Below are 23,916 nucleotides of genomic sequence, written 5' to 3'. Positions count from 1 at the left end.
CCCACTGTTCCCTTGCCCCATCCCCAGACAAGTACCGATTTGCTCTCTGTCACTATGCATTAGTTTTTATTTCCTAGAATTTTTTATAAATGGAATCATACAGTAAGTACTCTCTTTCCTGGCTTCTTTTACTCAGTATAATTATTTAAGATGTATCCATGTTGCTGTATGTATTGATCATTCGCTTTTTATTGCTAAGTGGCATTCCGTTGTATGGATGTACAATAGTTTGTTTACCTATTGATGGACATTTGGGTTTTTTGTTTGGGTTATTAGAAATAAAGCTGCTATGGATATTTATATATGTCTTTGTATGAACATTTGTTTTCATTTATAATGGGTAAATCTCAGGAAGGAATAGATGGATCATAGGGTAGGCGTAGTTTAACTTTTAAGAGATTACCAAACTGTTTTCCATAGTGTTGTGCTATTTGATATTCCCACTAGCTATGTATCAGAGTTCCAGTCCCTCCACATCCTGAATAATACTTGGTATGATACCTGTTGTAGTAAGTGCATAGTGATATCTTGTGGTTTTAATTTCCATTTCCACGATGACTAATAATTTGAGCATCCTTGCATGTGTTTATTTGTCATTTATATATCTTCATTGATGAAGTGTCTTTAACAGATCTTTTTGCCTTTTAAAAAATCAGGTTGTGCCCTAGCCAGTTTGGCTCAGTGGATAGAGGGTCAGCCTGCGGACTGAAGGGTCCTGGGTTCAATTTCGGTCTAGGGCATATGTTCAGGTTGCGGCTTGATCCCCAGTGGGGAGTGTACAGGAGGCAGCCTATCAATGATTCTCTCTCATCATTGATGTTTCTATCTCTCTCTCCCTCTCTCTTCCTTTCTGAAATCAATAAAAACATATTTTAAAGAAATCAGGTTGTTTATTTTTATTATTCAGTTTAGAGAGTTCTCTATACTTTCTGGGTATAAATCCTATATCAGATAAATGCTTTCCAAATGTTTTTCTCCCAGTCTGTAGTTCATCTTTTTATTCTCTTAACTGTTTTGAGGAGCAAAAGTGTTTAATTTTGTTGAAGTCTATGTTATCAATTTGTTTCTTTATGTTTGGTGTTTCTGGTGTTATATATTACTTTCCTCCAGGCAGCTCATGACTGCAGCTGGATATATCAGGTGCTGACTAAGCATTTCTTGGTTAACTTTACCAGCCAAAGAAACTTTGACTTTGAGAAAAAAGGCCAAATGAGCACTTTTCATATTTTTGCCTTTGGATTTAGCATAATCTCTACTTAGCAAGTGGAGGAGCTTAGCAAATCCTATATAATAAAAGCCTAACATTTAAATTGACAGAATGGCTGAACGACTGGCTGAACAATTGGTTGTTATGATGTGTACTGACCACCAGGGGGCAGATGCTCAATGCAGGAGCTGCCCCCCAGGCCAGTCAAAGCAGGTGCCAGTGGGGGCCCCCCAATCGGCCCACTGGTTGCCTCACAGATCAGCCCTGATCGTCGTCCAGGCCTAGGGACCCTACCCGGGCACAAATTTCATCCACTGGGCCTCTAGTCTATATATACAAAAGGCTAAGTGACCAACCTTACGTCCGTCTGACTGGTACATATAATACACACTGGCAGTTTAAAAATAAACGACTCATGCATGAGCAATACATATAAAGCTCACTGGTGCCAATCACACGTGTGTTTTAATTTTATAACACTATTATATATACTATTTTGACATGTAATTTTTGCAGTAATGTAATTACTGCATGAATCTTTCTTCTAATTAATTTCCTTTCAATGTGCACGAATCCGTGCACCAGGCCACTAGTTTTAATAGAAATAAGCAAGAGATTCTTGCTAGTATGCTAGTACAGTGAATCTATTTTTAAAAGTGAGTATAATATTGTTTTTTTACACTGAGTGATTGAGGTATCGGGTGTTCCAATCAGTTACTGTCAGTATACTTCTCTACCTGCTGGTCTGAGAGTTGGCATCCAGTATATTTTGTGGCACACCCCTCTCTTCCCACCCCTATTTATAAGCTGGAGGTTAAAGCTTAATTTCACATACCTGCTCAGAAATCAGAGGTTAAGTCAGGGACTAACACATAGGCAATAGATTTAATACCTTCTGTTCGAAGCACTCCAGAAGTAAATGAAGAATGCATCATTTGTAAAAGGTTGATAGCCCTTGGCATTTGCTATAAATTAAAAAAGAAATTGCCATTCTACTGATCTAAACCTACTTTATTCTTTTACTAAAATTTGAGAAGTCATGTCAATATCCTACTATGCCCCTCAATTAAGGTTCTGAAGCTCACTTATTATTTTAGAGAAGTGATATGGCTTAAAGGAAAGATAAGAATCAGACTGAATTTAGGTCACATTTCACTTCTTACTAACTAGGATCTTGGGAAATTTTCTTAAGCTCTTTAAAGCCTCAGTTTCCCAATTTGTAAGAGAGACACTATACTTATTACAAAGGGTTGTGATGCAGTTGAAGTGATATGTGTAAAGTGCCTGGTGGAAGTAGGCACTTAGTATGTGGTGGTCACAGATTCAGCTAGGTTAGTTCCCATCCAGGAGTATATACTCTAAGTTTACTTATTCAATCAAAACAAATATTTGAGGGTCTACTATGTATAAAACATTTTACCAGATACCAGAAAAAGTAGAATTCAAAATCCATGCTTCATAAGAAAGAACTTGTAGCCTGTGCTGAAGCTAATATATATTATACACATGAAAGAGGGAAGTGAAGAGTGAAAAGTTTTATGTGGTTAATGTAGATATTAGAAATGCTGCAAGAGATGGCGGGATTTTTATAAAGATAGAAGGCACTGAGTTAACATTGAATTGAACCACATTCCAAATTCAAGGTTGCACTGAAGGATCAGTGTATTCAAGACATTGCTAAAGTAAAATGTGAACTTCCTTTGAATTTCTTGTTAATTACTTCCAGATTAGAGAGAGGGAAAACTCTTAAATTCCCCTGCCCCTCATCATTCTCTTATGCTTTTGTCTGTCAGTGATTTCAATTATGGGTAGGAATGTATTCATCTCTTGAGAATAGACATTTTTGTAGTAGATCTGAAAATTAAATCAGGAAACATATTTCGTTATCCCTTCCCTTTAGGTTGTATGTGTTGATCATGCTTAAAAAGTCTAAAAAAGCCTCATGATTATAATATACTAGAGGCCCGGTGCACAAAAATTTGTGCACTCGGGGGGGAAGAGGGGTGGTCCCTCAGCCTGGCCTGTGCCCTCTCACAGTCTGGGACCCCTCGGGAGATAACAACCTGCTGGCTTAGGCCTGCTCCCGGGTGGCAGAGGGCAGGCCCAATCCCTAGGTGCAGCCCCTGGTCAGGCTCAGAGCAGGGCCGATTGGGGAGTTGGGGCGCCGCCCCCTGTCATGCACAGAGCAGGGCGGATTGGGAGGTTGTGATGCTACCCTCAGTCACGCTCAGGGTAGGGCCGATTGGGGGGTTGGGGCACCGCCCCCTGTCACACTCAAGGCAGGGTCGATGGGGAGGTTGTGGCGCCACCCCCTGTCATGCACAGAGCAGGGCCAATCAGGGGATTGGGGCGCTGCCCCCTGTCACTCACAGAGTAGGGCCAATAGGGAAGTTGGGGCACCGCCCCCGTCACACACAGAGCAGGGCGGATCAGGGGGTTGGGGCACCGCCACTCTCACACTCAGAGCAGGGCCGATGGGAAGGTTATGGCTCTACCCCATTACACACAGAGCAGGGCCCGTGGGGTAGGGGGGTTGGGGTGCCGCATCCTGTCACACACAGAGCAGGGCCGATCAGGAGGTTGGGGCGCCGCACCCTGTCACACACAGAGCCGCAGGGCGATCAGGGGGTTGGGGAGCTCCCCTCTATCAGGCACAGAGCAGGGCCGATCAGGGGGTTGGGGCGCCTTCCCCTGTCAGAAACAGAGCAAGGCCGATAGGGAGGTTGTGGCCCCACCCCCTGTCACACACAGAGCCGCAGGGTGATCAGGGGCTTTGGGCGCTGCCCCCTGTCACGCTGATCCCGGTGCCGGGAGGCCTTGCGGCTCCGCTGATCCTGGTGCTGGGAGGCATATTAGCCTTTTACTATATAGGATAGAGGCCTGGTGCATGGGTGGGGGCTGGCTGGTTTGCCCTGAAGGGTGTCCTGGATCAGGTTGGGGGGTCCCCACTGGGGTGCCTGGCCAGCCTGGATGAGGGGATGATGGCTGTTTGCAGCTGGTCACACACCCTTCAGGATGGGGGTCCCCACTGGGGTGCCTGGCCAGTGTGGGTGAGGGGCTGAGGGCTGTTTTCAGGCTGGCAGGTGACTGAAGCTCCCAACTGCTCCTTTTTTTCTTTTTCTTTTTTTATTCTGGGCCAGCTTTAGCTCTGGCTCCAGCTCTGAGGCCTCTGCTGCTGAAAGCAGGTATCTGGTTTGTTTAGGTTCTATAATTGAAACACTGTATAACTCCAGCTCTGAGATCCCGGCCGGCTGAAAGCTGGTTTCTGGGGTTTTGTTTAGCTTCTATATTTGTAACAATGTTTCAAACTGCAAGCTCAGAGGCCGGCAGCGGCAGGCGGGGAACGTTGGAGTCCTCCGTCACTGAAGCAAGCAAGCCTCATGTTCAGTTTAAGCTGCCTGGCTGCCAGCCGCCATCTTAGCTGGCAGTTAATTTGCATATTGCCCTGATTAGCCAATGGGAAGGGTAGCGGTTGTATGTTAATTACCATGTTTCTCCTTTATTAGATAGGATGTTTCTCTTTAACATATTCTGAGCTAGCAAACAAGCCATCAGCTGTGTGTGGGTTGCATTAACTACTTCTACTGATATTTACTCTGTGCCTGTTCTGTGCATGCATTGTGCCAAATTCTGTGGGCAATATAAAAATAATAGAATATGTGTTTTATGTTGAGATAATTTATGCTTTACTTGGTAAGGCAAGATAAATACCTTCTGTAGTTAACTTTTTATGAAAAGACATAGTTAATTAGCTATGTAAGATTTAATTTATGTAAGATCAGTGCCAAACACTGTTGTTGGTATGGGTCCTAATTGTTACACAGTTTAGAGGGTAGCAAGATTTTGATAAATCCACTAAAGGCCCAGTGCACAAAATTTGTGCACCGGGGTGGTGGTGATGATGTCCCTCAGCCTGGCCTGCACCCTCTCGCAATCTGGGACCCCTCGGGTAGGGTCCCTAGGCTCGGCCGGCAATCAGGGCCTATTGGGGCTTTCCTTCCCCCGGCTGCCGGCAGCTGGCCCTATCCCCACCGCTGCCACTTCTTGCCTTCTGTGTGGCACTGCCCCCACCACCACCAGTTGCCTCCCTCTGTGGGCGACATGTGTGGGGTGTGTTCACTTGGCTGGCCTGGGCCTCCCTCTGCAGGGCGATCACTGGCTGGCCCTGCTCACCCGCCACAGCATCGCTGGCTGGTGGCCTGAGCCTCCCGCTGTGCGGCGATCAATCGTAGGGCTCCACAATCGATTGCCCAGCAGAGGGAGGTCCCGCCCACCCGGCCAGGGCTCCACAGTCACAGGACCCCCCCCCCCCCCATTGATCACCCCGCCAGCCAGTGGCCTGGGCCTCCATCTTTGGGGTGATAGATCGCAGAGGCCCCCCATTGATCGCCCCATAGAGGTGATCTGGCTCTCCCTCTGCGGTTGATCGTGGGGCGATGGTGGAGGCCCCCCACCCAATTGCATCGCACCCACCTTGGCTGGCCTGATGCCAGTGTTGTCATAGCGTGGTTGTCGGAAGGTCATCCGGACAGTCATTCTGCTGTTCAGTTGTTCGGTCGATTTGCATATTACGCTTTTTTTATTATAGATACTAGGGGCCAAATGCATGAATTCGTGCACCTTGAAAGGAACTGTGGGCTGCGAGGCTGCGGTGGGCACAGGCCCATCCTCTGTGCCCCCGCCACAGCCCCCAATTCCATCTGCCAGTAGCCCTGCTCCCACTGCCGCCGTTCCCATGTGCTCATAGTGCCAGCCCTGCTCGCACCCACTGAAGGCATGGAGCAGTTGGGGCCAGTGCCAGAAGTGGGTGCAAGCGGGGCCAGCACCGTCACTGGGTGTGAGCAACGGCTGCTGCCCTGGTCACCCCTTAGGAGCAGGGGGAGGTGGAGAAGCCCTGAGGGGTGATCAGGGCTGGCAGCCTCCACAAGCACCCACTGAAGGCATGGAACAGTTGAGGCCGGTGCCAGAAGTAGGTGCGAGCGGGGCCAGCACCGTCACTGGGTGTGAGCAACGGCTGCTGCCATGATTGCCCCTTAGGAACAGGGGGAGGTGGAGAAGCCCTGAGGGGTGATCAGGACCGGCAGCCTCCACAAGCACCCGCCGGTGGCACTGAGCAATCGGGGCCAGTTCCAGGCGCTGGCAGTGGGTGTGAGCAGTGGTTCTGGCACCTGCAGCAGGTGCAAACAGGGCCAGCACCGGTAGCAGGTGCAAGCGCCAGGTGGGACCATGGTATGCGGGAGCAAAGACTTTTCAGTAACCACCAGAGGCTCACCCCAATGAGAGCGACTAGCGCCCCGCCTTGGTCTGGCGCCCCTGCTCACCTGCTCCACCATCCCACCGCAGCCGACTCCCGCCATGTTCCGTGTGCACCCCCTGGTGGCCAGCACATGTCATAGCGACCAGTTGTTCAGTTGTTCAGTTGTTCTGCCGTTGCATATTAGCCTTTTATTATATAGGCTAGTTAAGGGAAACTTTTTAGAAATTATTTTGAGCTGAAAGTTGAGTAGATTAGATGGATGGAGGAAATTCCACAGGGGGCAGAGGGAGCCACTGATGCTGATGTTGACAGTGGCAGCCAAAATGTATTGAGCACTTAGCCAGGTATGGCTTTAAGAGCTTGTCTTAGTTTTTCAGACTGCTATAACAAAATACCAGGATGAGTAGCTTATAAACAACAGAAATTTATTTCTCATAGTTTTGGAGGCTGGTCAGGTAAGAGCCCTCTCCCAGGTCAGAGCCTTTTCACTGTACCCTCACATGGTGGAAGGGGCTGACATCTCTCTGGATACTCTTCTAGAAGAGCACTAACCTTATTCATGAGGACTCCACCTTCATGCCGTAAGCACCTCTCAAAGGCCCCACATACTAAAACCATTACCTTTAGGTGTTAGGACTTCAACATATGATTTTGAGGGAGACACAAACATTTAGACCATAGCAGAGATTTTACATGTTTTATATCACTTGATTCTTACAACTGCAAGAGTTATGTATTAACTCCCCATTTTACATATGAGAAGATTGAGGCACCAAGAAGTTAAATAACTTGCCCAAAATAGCAGTATTAGTAGCTGGTGAAGCAGGATTCAAATACAGGCATTCTGATTCCATAGTCCTTGCATGTAACCACAGATAAACAAAACTATAAAGCACATTTTATTCAGTGAAGAGTTGGTGACCGGCATGGAAAGACTGAAAACAAATTTTTCATAGTAATGGGGAAATAAGGTTAGAAATTAGATTGAGGCCCTTTTATGGGATGTTTTAATAATTGGGGATTTTAAAAAAAATCATAGAGAGGAAGGGAAAGGGAGAGAGACATCAATTGGCTGCCTCCTGCCCCCTATTGGGGATTGAGCCTGCAACTTGGGCATGTGCCCTGACTGGGAATTGAACTGGTGACCTTCCAGTGCATGGGACAATACTCAACCAATTGAGCCACACCAGCAGGGCAGTGGTTGGTTGGATTTTATCATATACACCAAGCAGGGGAAGTGGAAATTTTCCTGCCAGTTTATTTTATGGTTTTTCTTTTTGCTGATCTAATTACTTTAAAAAATAGATTATAAGCTCAGAAAATACTAGTGTTATTATATTACGATATTCAGCAAAAAAACTTTCACCCTCCTCTCCCCCCATATATAATATAGTATTACTGTTGCTGGAAATATCTAATGTAGTATTTTATTTCTGCAAGGCTGAAATAAATATTTGGGTTGAGTAGAAAAAAAGTTGTTAAGCTAGCCTCTCTGACTAGCTGTAACACAGTTGCATTCCTTAAGCCTTTTTACATAACTTAATAACTTTAATGGGCAAGAAAAGCTTTGATGATGAAAGTGGGAGTGTGTTTAAAACTGCTAGTTCTTCTGAAATATATGCAAATATGTTACAGTATGTGGATGATAGTAGAAATAGCCATTTTGGCTCAATGGAAAGTAGAAATAGCCAGATCCTTTTCTCATGTCATTGTTGTGAATTGTGATGTAGCTTAAAAAGTAATTATAAAAGTTAATTATAATGTGGGAACTTCCAAGTGAGATGGCATTTCTCGGTATCCTGAAGAATGTATAGACTTATTAAATGTCAAGAAGTGATTTTTTTCTTCTTGATAATTATTTTAAGAGTTTTGGCTGAAACTTGCTGATTATTTCAGTGTAATGATTTTAGTTACTGTGTTTGTGTGTGTGTGAGTATGTGGTCTTTCTGAATATTTTTTGTATGGAAAAGCAAGACGGAATGTGTTAGGCTGAATAACTCTTCCCATCATCTTCTGGTTCTCTCCCTTTTTTTGCTCCTTTCAATCTCAGCTTCAAGGGAAAGACTTCCTCCATTTGATGTTGTCTTATATTGACAGATATACAATGGTGTCCTGTAATATGTGTACGGCTGGGGAAGACCGGTATTGTAGCTATTGTGCTTGACGTGCTGTTCATACAGAGTTACTGGCAGTGTGGGAAATAACTGACCACTACTGATTAGAAATGCTTTTCTAAAGCCTTTTTCCAAAAGGAATAGCATTTCCAATATGCTTTTGGTTTTGTGTTCTTGCCCGTCCTTTCTTCCACACTCCATTCTGACCTGGGTATTCCTATTCGTTGCTGACGTAGCACCCTGAGCTGACTCCAGTCTAGCATACTGTGCTGTGTGGTTACTCAACCCCACCTCTTAGTCAGTTTGTATCCCTAGCCCATAGCATAGTTCTTGGCATATGGCAGATGTTTGAGAGGTGAATGAGAATTAAAGGAAACAAAGGTTATGAAGTTAGTCTTAATGATAATCATTTACTGATTCAGAGAATTCATTAGTGCTGCAACTAGTCTGTGTAGCAGTTTTTAACTGATTTTTTATTTAAAGGGTCAAAATTATGGAAATCATACTTTTTCTTTTGTTTTCCCCGCTTTGCTAAGATCGTCCATAGTTCTTCATCCAAGTTCTGGTTTGCAGCCCATTTATTACTAGTGGAAGGGAGTTAAGGGGCAGGTTTTCTAGGAGTTGGCTTACATTTTCATATCAACACTGGATTTCAGATATAGTGTATTGCTTTGGGGAGACACTCATAGATTCTCAGGATAACTTAAAGATATTTTTTACCAGTTTTTAGAAATGAGTATAGATAATTTTTTATTGCTAAACGTGAATGAATAGAGTAGGTCCACTATTAGATTGTGTGGACAGCTTAAAATGTTTTTGAATAAAAATAGGCAGTACCTCTACTGCAGTTCTTTGAGTTCAGTCATTGTTCAGTGAATGCTTGCCACGGCAGGCATTGTGACTGGTGAGAGGGGCATAAAATAAATTAGTAGTTTCTGTCCTCTAGGACCTCACAGTCTTGTGAGTCACACATGTCAACAAATCATTGCAATTGGTGTGATATGTGCGGAGGGTGGTACAAGAGGGTGACAGTTCTGCTGAGGAAAGGCTGTACAGTCCAGGAAGGAAACATCTAAGTTGGTTCTGGAAACATATATGGGATTTCGTAAGGTATTTAGGGTAAAGAGCGTTCCGGGTACAGTGACCAGTAAGTTAAGGTACTATACTATAGTAGTTTAAGAGAATGGACTCTAGACCTGGGTTCTAGATTCAAATCCAATTTCCTCTGTTTATTAAAAACCTCTTGCACCTTGGTTTTCTCATCTGTAAAATGGTGCTAATATTTTTTACTTCACAGGGTAGTTGTGATCATTAAATATGTTTTATGTAACTGCTTACAGCAATGACTAATACCTAGTAAGTGCTTTAGCTTGTGTGATTATATACAAAGATCTACATAGTAGTGTGTGTAGAACTACATAATGTGTGAGAGAATCCTGAGTTGTTTTGTACCACTCAATTGTGTGTGAGGGATAAATGACTATGACTAGGTGGGAAGGCAGATGCTTATAATGAAGGGCTCTGTGGATCTAAGTTGAAGAATTTTGAGTAGGGAAGTGAGATCAGAAGAGCCTTATTTTAGAAAGATGGGTCTGTTGGCAGTAGGGAGGAGTGTGTACTGTGAAATTGTCCAGCTAGGAGATGATGAAGTCCTAAGACTGGACTTGGAATTAGGGGTAATAAACAGATGGGGGAGAAGGTAGAATTTACAGTCATTAGTAGTGTACACTCGGAGTCTATAAAGTTCAGATTTTAAAATAAGCAGAGTAATTTTTATCTAAACAGATTTCCCCTTTGTTGCCTGTCTTTGTGTGTGGATGGGAAACACATGCTATCTGTCTGTATTCTCTGAAAGTCAGGTTCAGGTAGGATAGATTATGACAATAATTAAAATTCATGCTTAATTATTTCCATATAATATATGATATTTCTAAGGCTGAATTTTTAAAAACAGGAATTACTATAATCATTACTACTTAATGGAAATTATCTTTTTTTGCTTTATGTTGTGGACTGGAAGGGAAAGAAAAGCAATGGGCCAGAGAAGTACTTCTAGAACATGTACACAGTAGTTGGGACAGATCCTAGACAATACTATATTGATTAATGCATTCATTCAGCAACATTTATTAGGTCTCTTTGGGTCTCAGAACTGTATTCTGTGCTGGAGATAAATGTGATTAAGATAAACATGGCGCGGCTCAGTGGTTGAGCATCAACCTATGAACCAGGAGGTTGCAGTTCAATTCTAGGTCAGGGCACATGCCCAGGTTATGGTCTCGATCCTCAGTATGGGTGTGCAGAAGGCAGCTGATCAATGATTCTCTCTCATCATTGATGTTTCTATCTTTCCCTCTCCCTTCCTCTCTGCAATCAATAAAAAATACATTTTTAAAAAAGGGGGGAGGGGAGTACACACTAAAAAAAAAAAAATCCCTACCTTCAAAGAATGTCTGCAGTGGAAATAAGACACTCTATAAAAGAAATGAAGCACAAAAGAACACTGAACTCTGCTGAAGAGGAGGGGATAAAAACTTTCCCCAAAAAAAGACTTTTGAGGTGGAGATATAGATAGATATAGAGATAGAGATAGATTAGATAGATATAGATATAGATATAGATATAGATATAGATATATCTCACTTGTTAATAGACAGTTTGGAGTTTATTAGAGGAGTAAAAAGAGTCAGCCAGGCATAGCCATGTAAAAACACAAAGTTTAAAATGAAATGGCATTCCGGAAGCTGTGAACATTTTGGTATAATGGTGTGTAGGGTTACAAAAGGGGTAACAGCAGGTTATTAGGCCGGCCAAGGGCAGGAGCAGGGTTACAGAAAACCTTAGAGCCAGGCTGAGGAGTCTGGATTTTATTATTCAGGATTGGGAAACCATCCAGTGTGCATTAAAGATAACTACAATAGCAGATGGGAGAACGTGAGGTCTGGAGACAGGCTGACCAGCAAAGACACTAATTCAGAATTCTGGGTCAGATATGTCTAAGCCAAGATGATGGCAGTGGGGATGGAGAGAAAGGGAGAGATAAGATAACTACCAGGTTTCTGGTTTGGGCAACAATATAGATAGTAATTTCAGAGTCTAGAAGACACAGAGGAGCAGGCTTGGATAATGAACTGAATTTTGAAACCATTGAATATGAGTTGCCTGTCAGCCATTCAGATAGAAATATCCAGTAGGTAGCTGAATGTGCGGGTGTGGAGCTCAGTGTTCATGTATAGGCAAGAGATAGAAAGTGAGAAATCATAAGTATGGAAGCCATAGGAGGAGATGAGACTTACCAGGAAGAATGTGCAGAGCAAGAAGGGAAAGAGGCTGAGGACAGAATGCTGGGGACCAGCCTGGGGATCCCTAGTATACTGAGGGTGGCTGCGTGGATTAAAGTTATTTTTCCCTATAAAAATCAAAAACATATATTTACTTAAGATGGAGCTGCATAGGCTAGCTAAAATCTCATGAATGGTAGTTCTTCTAAAATGAGATTCTCATGAAAAGAATAAACTAGCCCTTTACAATTAGGGAGATTGGAGTATTATTTTCTAGCCTGGATGTATAATGTATCAGCTAAATATGTTAGCACTAGTTATTTCACATCAATTTTCAAAAGTTCTTATTGGTGACATATATACTATGCATTGTGAATTTTACTTGACACATTTTCATTAGATGAGGGGTTAATGTTCCATGGAACACACTTTGGGAAATGCTGCCCAACTTTATAAGTTTGTTTGAGCAGATAAGACCATTTACTGCCTTAGACTGTTTTCTTATCCCCAGAGCTGATGTATCTTCTAAGTTGCTACCTGCAGTAGTCTTGCCAGTTGGCAAATCACATCCCAACATGTTCAAAGCTGTATTGATTAAATTTTTCTGTGTGTCATCTCTTAAAGAGCCCAACCCATAATTCCTTACCCTTAACAACTCCCTCATTACAAGGCACTTAAGTATGGTTGTCAACTTTCTGTTAGTGTATATGTATAGTGTCTACATTAGCGATTATCCATCTGTTCTCTCTACCCATTTATCATTCTTTAGATTTATATCTCTAACATGACATTAGCAAGAGAGAACTTCTCAAGCCACAAATCCTATATAATAAAAGGCTAATATGCAAATTGTCCCCTTGACTGGGAGTTCAACTAGGGGGCGGGCCAGCCTGCCAACCGCCAGTGGCCCCTCCCCCCAGCTGGCCCAGCCCATCGGGGCAGGTCAGCCAGACCCCACCTGTGCATGAACTCGTGCACCAGGCCTCTAGTATTACATATCGTAATATTTTTTAAATTTACATTTTTCTATAATAAATTTAAAATCTATTAACTTTAGAAAAAAGAATAAAGGGAAAAAGTTAAATTGCTTGTAGTCCTATCATTTAAAACTAGTAATTGTTGATATTTTGATATACTTTCATTTTTATATGCATGAGTAAGTATATTTTCAGCCACAAATAACAGAAAAGTAGATCCATATTGGCTTAAATCATAGGGGTTCTTTATCTTACATAAGTAATTTGGAGGTATGGGCTGTTTCAGGATTGGTTAGTCTCACCACACATTGGTATCAGAGGTCTGGTCTGACATTTTTTGGCTTTCTGTGTTTGGATGCAAGTAGTTACTACAACTACTATATCTTCCCTTGACAATGCCCAAAGCAGGAAGAAAAATGGACTTTCTCCTTGTACATCTCTCTCTTTATCTAGGAGGAAAATCCCAGGATGCCCCCTTTCACAAGTAGACTTCTCTTTGTGTATCATTGGCCAGGTGTGAAGTACATGGTCACATTGGAAGGGTAAGCCATCACAGTTCACCCTCTGAGACTAGGAAGGGAGACCCATTCTCTATGAGCACATTGCCATCATAGTCTTTTTTTTTTTTAATGAGATTTATTCCTTTTTTTTAAATGTATTTTTATTGATTTCAGAGAGGAAGGGAGAGGAAGAGAGAGATAGAAACATCAATGATGAGAAGGAATCATTGATTGGCTGCCTCCTGCACGTCCCCTACTGGGGACCGAGCCCACAATCCGGGCATGTGCCCTTGACCGGAATTGAACCCGGTACCCTTGAGTCCACAGGCTGACATTCTATACCAGCAGTTCTCAAACTGTGGGTCGCGACCCCTTTGGGGGTCGAACAACCCTTTCACAGGGGTCACCTAAGACCATCGGAAAACACATATATAATTGCATATTGTTTTTGTGATTAATCACTATGCTTTAATTATGTTCAATTTGTAACAATGAAAATACACCTGCATATCAGATATTTACATTACAATTCATAACAGTAGCAAAATTACAGTTATGAAGTAGCAACGAAAATAATTTTATGGTTGGTGGTCACCACAACATGAGGAATTGTATTAAAGGGTCGTGGCATTAGGAAGGTGGAGAACCACTGCTCTATACACTGAGCCAAACCAGCTAGGGCTGCCATCATAGTCTTAACAAAGTTTGAGTTTTGTGTACAAATAAAGGCTTTTGAGAGGCACCTAACAGGGTCTGCAAAATTTTATTGATATGCACTTAAAAGTCATGTCTTTTAAATTGAGTGTTTTTATTTTTTCCATCATCTTAGATAATCAAGAGTTAAATATATGTTCATGAGATCAAGTGACTAAAAAATTGGGGGTGGGTGGCAGATAGGGAAAGTATATAAGCTGAGTATTTTTTTGGTAAATAGTTTAAAGTAATACAAAATTATAGTAGTTCATATTACAGCTGTGAAACTTGCATGAATTTTTATGATAGGACTTAAGACTTAAGAGATTTATTTTTTATATTTGTTCACTTGTTTTGCTTTTATAGTGGGTAGCTTTGGGCTGGGCTTCTAAACCTTCCCCAGGAATTTTCCTCCTTGGCTATTAGAGCAACTTCCTGGATGAGCTTGAGAAACCTGACTCTAGAGCTACAGGATCCTCTCTGTACCACAACCCAAACACTCTTCCATGCTTCATGTGGATTACAGGTGTATGACAACTGTTCTTCAGCCATAACTATTTTCTCCCCAAATCAACCAACCTGGGAAAGATTTACTCCACAAACAATTGGACCTACAATTTTGTTGTCATGCCACCAGGTGGTGGCAGTGTCAAAGTCATATGTATCCTTAATTTCATGGAATAGTCCTAATTTCAGTTCGTTTGGCCCGATTTTCCCTCAAAAGTATATCAATATGTTATGCATTTTAATATTTCAGTATTCCTAATGTCTCTGGATGCCTTGTGTATTTAGAAGCTTCACAAAAAATAGCCCTGATAGTTGGGTGCTTTTTGTGTTTAAAGTATGGTTTTTACCAAAGGGCATGTTTCAAACTTTCATCAAATTCACATATAGGGTTTTGTTCAGGTTCCATAGTATTTATACTTATTTATAATCATAAATTTCCTACACTATAACTCTTTTTGGGAAAAATAGCTTCCTATTAGATACAAAACAACCTCAATTTTGAATTTTGTTATTTTCTTGTTTAAACCTATGTGCATTTCAACTTTTCAATAATTTTTTAAAATATGTTTTTTAAATTGATCTCAGGGAGGGAGAAAGGGAGAGGGAAGGAGAGAAACATCAATGAGAGAGAGAAACATCAGTTGGCTACCTATTGCACATCCCCTAGTGGGGATCGAGCTTGCAACCTGGGCATGTGGCCTGACTGGGAATTGATTGGCAACCTTTTGGTGCATGGGACAACACTTAACCAACTTGAGCCACACCAGCCAGGGCTCAGTAATTTTTAACACTTAAAAGTGCCTCAAGTCTTAATTTGTTTGGCTGCTCTCAACTCTTGAGTTAGTTTACAATCTGAATGTGTTAGGTTGCTGCTCTCTTCACTCTGCTAAAGCCATGGAAGAGAAGGCGTTAGTTTGCCTTTCTCATCCTCTGAAATCCAAGTTTTCTTGAATCTTTCCACTTTATAAGGCAGAAATAGAAAAAGAAGAAAGAGCATTACTCTCTGTCACGAGCAATGAAACATCCCTGCAAGGAGTCACTTGCACACTTTTGTGTCTTTCCACAATGCCAGGTTTATGAGGGGAGACCTCAATAAGCCAGTAGGGGCACACGCAGGTTACACACAGAAAGGGGGAGCCTATTCTACAGAAACTAAGTCCCAGTCACTGGTGGTGTTGAAGGTGGAGAGGCAGGCGTGGGTCTCAAGCCAGGTGGCTGCACTGGCAGCATACATCTGGTGGAAAAGTCTCCTTGGATTTTGAACGTGCCCCGTGGTACAGCCAAGCTCGAGCTTGGGTGGTCGAAGCTCTGCGTTCTTATAGTCCACAGTGGGCAGCAGTCCCACGCATATCAGTGTCCAGATGGAGTCCTTATCCAAGTGTCCAGACTTCTGGTTTTGGACAATTACATGGCTCCTGTCTTTATATGTGAATATATCTTTATAGTGTTTATTGTTTTCTTAGGATTAATTCATAAATGGAATATTGCCTTAAAAGACAAATTTTAAAGTTTTAGAGACTCTTAACAAGACTTTTTTAATGTATACAATTTCAGAAGAAATTGGATCTGGATTCTCTTGGTATTCTTTTCCCGTTCTCTGTTCCTTGACATTCTTTCCCACCTATGAAAACCTCTATCTTTCTTCCCTAATGCTTTGGAAATTTATTTATTTCTAAAAAGGAGCAAATCAGAACCCCAAAGCAGCCAGCTTGAATCAATCTTCCTGTTCCTCTTATGAATAGGCAATTCCTCCAGGCAGTGAATTAGCCCTTTAGAAAACATTGGCATTATGTTTCTCAACCCTGAGTGTCTGTATAGGTGGCCTGGAATGTATTAAAGAGAAGCATTGTGTCAGATCCTTAAATCTGAAGATGAAATCTGGTTCTTACTAATTATAAGTAGTTTTTGTTGCTGCTGCTGCTGCTGTTTTGTTCTGAGTTACTGGATTTTTAAAATTGTTTGCTTTCATGAAAGTTGGAAATGGACTTGTTCTGGTATATAGTTGGTTCTTGCTTTATGTTATAGAAATGTATTGGGTGAGTTTGCTCTTTAAAGGAATCCTATGCTAAATACCTTCTTTGAATATAGAGTATCACTCCTTTTTCTATTTTTCTAAATATGGAGTTCCTATTACTTCTAGTGAGAGAATTGTTGATACTTTAAGTTCAGGCTGCAGTATGTAGAGGTAATTCATTTTTGCTGATGTACTAGACAATATCTTTCCATATATTAATATCTTGTATATTTTTGTTGAGTTTGTTACCAAAATAATAGGTTTTATTTAGATCAGTAGTTGTCCGGTGGTGCCCCCAACCAGAAGCATCAGAATCACTTTCACCTGGGAGCCTGTTAAAAATGCAAATTAGGCTACACCCCAGACCTACTATTTAGAAACTGGGAGGTGGAGCCCAGCAACCTGTGTTTTAACAAGCCCTTTGGGTGAGTCTGGTATATACTAAAGTCTGAGAACTACTGGTTTAGATAATATCTGTACAGCTCTTACCACTTGAGGCCTGGATTTGGTTTAATTCCAAGATACGCATTAGGAACTATACCAATATTGCTTTTAAGAGATGTGTAGATGAAACACTGATAGCAAAGGCCACCTCACATGAGTTGCTTTCATTGTTTCCAGTAGTTGAGATTTTAAGAACTAAGCAGAGAGCCAAGAATCTTTCACTATTGAGCTGAACCAAATTGTTTCAGTACTTAGGATAATTAGCAAAAGCTTCTCATTTGTTTACATCATTTAGATTGTGTCTCCCTTCATTACCAAGGTACTAAAACTGACAAATCATGGAATCACATTCCAAATACATAAGGTTATTTTCAGAGTTAAGGAATTCCTGAATTAGCTCTCTTTCAAATGCTGTTACGTTGTAAATAATTACAAGCAGACAGACAATACCTGGAAGACACTTCATTTCATTAATATAATTAAGATATATATATACATATATTTATCCATTAATTATTAACTTATTTTTATATAATAACTCATTTCTGAATGTTTATAACGTTTACCTACCTGTTTGTTTAAAACCATTTTTAATGGAAAATTTTTATGGTAATATGTATGTGTATATTTTTTCATTGGAAAATTCTTTATTCCTGAACTCAAATGTTACATGCATTTATTATTTCAAGTGGATCCTTCAGGGTGGAATATTAACTTTTTAAACATGGTGTTATTTTATAAATGAGAACCTTAAAAAAAAAAAAAAAAGAACTAGATCTCCTTGTTAAATTTAGGGCTGTAGAGCTTATTTTGGCTCTTAAATCTCCAGCAGACTTTTGTTTGTTAACTTAGGAAGATAATTACTCTCAAGAAGAGGTATAACTGGTTTGGTGGTGGTGTCTTCTTGGCATTACAGATGGGCCTTGTTCATGCTGTGGGTTAGAATCAGTGACGATAGAACCATTAGGGAAGGCTGACAATGTTCCCTTTATGCATAGTGAGAAGTGGAAGATTTCCTAAAACTAGGGTAAAGCTTCCAACTTTTTAAAGATACTGTATACGATTTTTAAGCAAAAAATAGTATCTAACTATTGTTCACCCTCTTCATATAACTAGGTCATATTGTAAAAGGTCAGTTTCTTATAATCAGCCACAAGAAAGAATTCAATCATTATTTTCTAAATGTTTAAAATTCGAGAATGCGGGAGGATTGGAACATATTTTAAGACGGCCCTTACCCAATCAAATAAGTCTATAACTTCTGACTAGTTTATAGCAAAAGATGTGGTGGAAAATTTAGTATTGGGAATTTCCTGTGTTTATTTATTTAGTCATGGGCCCAAGTGAGATTTTAAAAATTGAGGAGGGAAAGTAGTGTTCTGAAATTAATGAGTCCTTTTTGGAGAGGGCCCAGCCACATGTTAATGAATATTCTGTATCTGTGGTCTCTTTATGCTGGTATTGTTTAATCCATTTTCATATATAATTTACTGCTTTCTAAGTTCAGTACAGTGCTTAAACGAATCACTTTTAAGGTATGTAAAACATGCATAAAATTGGCCATAGGCTAATAGATATTTTTGTTTTCTGGGAACTTAGAATATAAAGTATCAATTCCTAATAAAATACCTTATCTATATATCCTATCTAATAAAAGAGAAAAATGGTAATTGGAGTACGACGATACCCTTTTCATTGGCTAATCAGGGCTATATGCAAATTAACTGCCAAATAAGATTGGCAGTTAACTGCCAACAAGATGGCGGTTAATTTGCATATGTAGGCACAATGCAGGGAGGCGAAAGGGAAAGCAGGAAGAAGCCCCCTGCCACTGACAGTGATCGGAAACCCAGGGGGGAGCTAAGAGCTGGGGGGCAGGGCAAAGGTGGCCCTGGGGCCGCCTTTGCCCTGCCTTCCAGCCATGATCGGAGAATCAGGTGCCTTTTCCGCCCTGGCCAGTGATAGCAGGAAGTAGGGGTGGAGCCAGCGATGGGAGCTGGGCACGGTCGAAGCTGGCAGTCCCAGGAGCTAGGGGTCCCTTGCCTGGGCCTAAAGCGGAGCCCACGATCGCGGGGCCGCTGCAGCTGCGGGTCCCCGCTGCCCAAGCCGGACGCCTCAGCCAGAGGTGTTAGGCCTGGGCAGGGGCGGAGCCTGCAACCACGGGGAGCTGGGGGTCCCCTGCCCAGGCCTGACACCTCTGCCGGAGGCCTCAGGCCTGGTCAAGGGGCCGATCCGGTGATTGGTGATCGGAGGGTGATGAGGGCCAACTCCTCTGGCGGAGGCATCAGGCCTGGGTGGGGGGCGGAGCCGGGGATTGGGGGGATATGATGGTCCCCTTGCCCAGGCCTGAAGCCTGGGTCAGAGGTGTCAGGCTTGGGCGGGGGGTGGAGCAAGCGATCAGAGGGAGATGGGGGTCCCCTGCCCAGGCATGATTCCTGGGCCAGAGGCCTCAGGCCTGGGCGGGGGCCAGAGCCAGTGATCAGGGGGAGATGGGGGTCCCCTGTCCAAGCCTGACACCTCTGGCGGAGGCGTCAGGCATGGGCAAGGGGCCGATCAGGCGATCGGAGGGTGGTGGGGGTCTACGCCTCTGGCTGAGGCATCAGGCCTGGGCTGGGGGCAGAACCAGTGATGGGGGGAAATGAGGGTCAATGCCTGAGGGCTCCCAGTATGTGAGAGGGGGCAGGCTGGGCTGAGGGACACACACACACACACACACACACACACACACACACACACACACACCCAGTGCATGAATTTCGTGCACCGGGCCCCTAGTCTATATATAAAAGCCTAATATGCAGTGTCCCCTTGGGAGTTCAACCAACTGGGCATTCGATTGCTCGCTATGACATGCGCTGACCACCGGGGGGCAGCGTGAAATGAAGGCCCTGACCAGCAGCCACTAGGGTCCCTACCTGTGCACAATTTTTGTGCACTGGCCTCTAGTTTAAAAATAATAAGTGATCCATTCATTTTTTACTTTGTTAGTGAAATAGGTCACAGTATTACAGTCTATAAGAAACAATTTAGGGTACTTGAAAAGACTACTCAGAAGTGAAATGAAATTTGAAGAGAATTTACATAGAACAGATTTTGAATTTTCAAATTCAATTTTTAAATAATATACCTTAAGTTATTTGGGAAGGGGGTAGGGAACTAAAGACTAGAAAAAGATTAAAAGCATTATTATTCATTTTTCTGCATAGGATAGGAAGAAATATTTTTAAATTTATTTTTTTTCAGTTTGTCCTAATGGTTCATAGTACTTCATTTTCTTCAAGTTAGAGTGGTTCCCAATGTAGTCTTTGACATTTTTATTTTATTGACTTGAGCTGAAGTCAAATCTCATTTTGTCTTTTGACTCATAAACTTCATATTTAGCAAGTTTATCTTAGCAAGCCATTTTTTTTGTTTTTGTTTTACTTCTCTAGTTATCTGAGGGAAACCAGAAGCAAGCAAACCTACAGAAAAGCATTGAGAAAGCTAAAATTGGCCGACATGAAACGGTAAGTTTGTGTCTGAAGATTCTTTAATAATACCAATTCTAAGTAAAAGAATAGGGTCGTACAGCTTCCTGTGAGGAGTATGCCATCTCTACCAGAAGAGAAGTGAGTCACAGCAAAGGACATGAACATTTGACCTGGTAGGATTCACTAATTGCAAATCTAGGTTTATTATTATTTTATTGTGTTGTATATGGCAGCATAGCATAGAAGCATAAACTCTGGAGCCAGACTGCCTGGGTTTGAAAGTCTCCTAAACTTTCTGTTCTCAATTTTTTTAGTTATAAAATGGGGAATAATAAAATCTACCTCATTAGGTAATTGTGTGGATTAAATTAACATTGGCAAAGCACTTAGAAGAGAAACTGGTATAAGGTAAGCCCTATATAAATGTTTATATATGTTTTTAAGACTCTTGTTTTTTAAATATTGGCGCAGAACAAATGGAAAACTATCAATATAATATTCTTGTGGCCTTGTAATATTTCTAAATTATTTAAATGAATATTGACTTACTATTTTATTTTTTAAAGTGCAATGTTCTCTAGAGTATTGTTAGGTTTTTTTTAAAAAATTACTTTGCTTTCTAGTTTCATCATTATCTCTGATATGGATTTATGACTTGAGAAAATATTGAAGGTCAACATGAATCACTAATCATTCCATCTAGTCTTTTATCTGTACCACTTGATTGTGAAAGAGACTAAAAAACTTGCCACATTATAGAGAAGACTACATCTCAGGTTTACAGTGACTTTATCCTTTTCAAAGTTATTTCATATACCTTCTTCCAGAGCAGCATAGTCACAGACAGGAATTGGACAGTGGTAATTTCTAAAGAATATTAAGGGGAGAGAAGTTCAGGGCATACCATGCAGCTGTTATTTCTTCTTTGATTGACAGTAGTAATTACCACTTCTTTGTTTGATCATTTTTTTCTGCAACATTAGAAATAACTCCTAGAAGCACCTTCAACTAATGGTGACATACCTGTGCACACAAGTTGTCTACTGAGTGTTACACAGTCCACTGAAACCAATGCAATTAGGAAAAAAACAGTAGCAAACCTAGTTGGTGCCTGCAGCTATCAGAAGAGTATAGTAATTCAGAAAGGCTTCTGAGAGGGATGCACTCTTATGTTATGAGCTCACCAGGCAGGACTTAATCAGAAATATGTAGCCCATCTACTAGATAATATTTACTAGAGGCCCAGTGCACAAATTCGTGCATGGGTGGGGTCCCTCTGGGTGGCCTGCACCGGACCTCTAGCCTATACTAACAATATTGTGTTATCATTGTGATTACACAATAGCCTGCATTGAGTTATCTGCTGGGATGTTTGTGCTTTAGGGCATGTGAACGCATTTTATTTTATTTGACACAGCCTCACGTCCTCGTGCGGCACGCAGCCACGCCCACCCACTTCAGCTAGTCATTATGCCCCAGCCGGTCATTACTGTGAGGGCAAATTTGCATATTCCTTCATTATATATATAGATAGGATGGTGATGATGCTGACAATGAAGAAGAAATAGCTAACAAATATTCTGCCTCATGAGCAAGGCAGGTACTCTTTCTAATATATACTATATATTTATTGAATTCTGCCAACAGTAAAGGAGGTAGTTACTATCATTGTCTCCATTTTAATGAAAGCACAAAGAGTTAAGTAATTTGGCAAAGATCTCAGTGCCATAGCAGTTTGAGGTGCTCCCAGTTCAGGGTGTCCGAAGAGCTATCATTGCATTCACACAGATGTTCACCACTCTGCTTCTCCTGTCTTCATTAGCTTTTTCTCCTTTCATTTTTCATTGTGGAGCATGTATAATTTGGATGTGGATGGCAAATAATGACCATCTTATATGTAGTTATTTAAAAATCTCTCCTAAGCTGTGCTAATATGGTACACACTAATCATGTGTGGCTATTGACACTTAAATTAAAATTAAATATCAATAGCCACATTTCCTGTACTCAGTAGCCACATGTGGCTAATGTTTTCTTCAGAGAATACAGATCCAGGACAGTTCTGTCATTGCAGAGTCCTGTTGGACTGTGCTGCTTCAGAGCATGCTGCTCTGTAAATACATTCTCATATACAGATGCTAGCAAAGAGCTTTCTACACTTTGGAACCAAAGAGAACAGAGAGGCAAAAGTAGAAAAATACAAATACAGAAACACAAGCTACAGGGAAACTTGAACAGGTCTTATTAGGCAGCGTGAAGTACTTAGTTTTGCCTCAGTCACCTTTATTCTCCTATCTAATAAAAGAGAAACATGGTAATTAGCGTACGACCGCTACCCTTCCCATTGGCTAATCAGGGCAATATGCAAATTAACTGTCAGCCAAGATGGCGGCTGGCAGCCAGGCAGCTTGAAGCTAACATGAGACTTGCTTGCTTCAGTGACGGAGGATTCCAACGTTCCCCGCCTGCCTTGCAGGCCTCTGAGCCTGCAGTTTGAAACATTTTAACAAATATAGAAGCTAAAAAAAAACCCAGAAACCAGCTTTCAGTGAGCTGGGATCTCAGAGTTGGAGTCAGAGCTGGAGTTATACATTGTTTCGAACCGAAACAAACCAGATACCTACTTTCAGCAGCGGAGGCCTAAGAGCTGGAGCCTCAGAGTTAAAGCTGGCCCAGATTTAAAAGAAAAAAAGAAAAAAAGGAGCGGTTGGGAGCTTCCGTCACCCGCCAGCCTGAAAACAGCCCTCAGCCCCTCACCCACACTGGCCAGGCACCCCAGTGGGGTCCCCCACCCTGAAGGGTGTGTGACCAACTGCAAACAGCCATCATCCCCTCACCCAGGCTGGCCAAGCACCCCAGTGGGGACCCCCACCCTGATCCAGGACACCCTTCAGGGCAAACCAGCCAGCCCCAACCCATGCACCAGGCCTCTATCCTATATAGTAAAAGGCTAATATGCCTCCCAGCACTGGGATCAGCGGAGCCGAGAGGCCTCCCGGCACCGGGATCAGCGTGACAGGGGGCAGCACCCAAACCCCCTGATCGCCCTGCAACTCTGTGTATGACAGGGGGCGGGGCCATAACCTCCCTATCTGCCCTGCTCTGTTTGTGACAGGGGAAGGCGCCCCAACCTCCTGATCAGCCCTGCTCTGTGCCTGATACGGGGGAGCTCCCCAACCTCTGATTGCCCTGCGGCTCTGTGTGTGACAGGGTGCGGCGCCCCAACCCCCTGATCGGCCCTGCTCTGTGTGTGACAGGGTGCGGCGCCCCAACCCGCCCCCCCCCCCCACAGGCCCTGCTCTGCGTGTGACAGGGTAAGCCATAACCTCCCCATCGGCCCTGCCCTGAGTGTGAGAGTGGTGGCGCCCCAACCCCCTAATCGGCCCTGCTCTGTGGGTGATAGAGGGCGGCGCCACAACCCCCCCCCCCCCACGGGCCCTGCTCTGTGTGTG

The 23,916-nt window shown here is 42.5% G+C and overlaps 1 protein-coding gene across 2 annotated transcripts in view; it reads left to right on the top strand.

Annotated features, from left to right (window-relative positions):
- MND1 (meiotic nuclear divisions 1) overlaps window positions 1-23,916 on the top strand; it is a 72,480-nt gene that overhangs the window by 14,711 nt on the left and 33,853 nt on the right. For both annotated transcript variants that reach the window (XM_059695310.1, XM_059695309.1), the window contains exon 5: window positions 20,426-20,500. In XM_059695310.1, the coding sequence (XP_059551293.1) occupies window positions 20,426-20,500 (75 nt within the window). The remainder of the gene's footprint in view (window positions 1-20,425; window positions 20,501-23,916) is intronic.

This window comes from Myotis daubentonii, chromosome 5 (genome assembly GCF_963259705.1).
Source record: "Myotis daubentonii chromosome 5, mMyoDau2.1, whole genome shotgun sequence".
NCBI classification, from domain to species: Eukaryota; Metazoa; Chordata; class Mammalia; order Chiroptera; family Vespertilionidae; genus Myotis; species Myotis daubentonii.
Note: the sequence above shows the minus strand (reverse complement) of the source record. Positions and strands in the feature narration are given on the sequence as shown.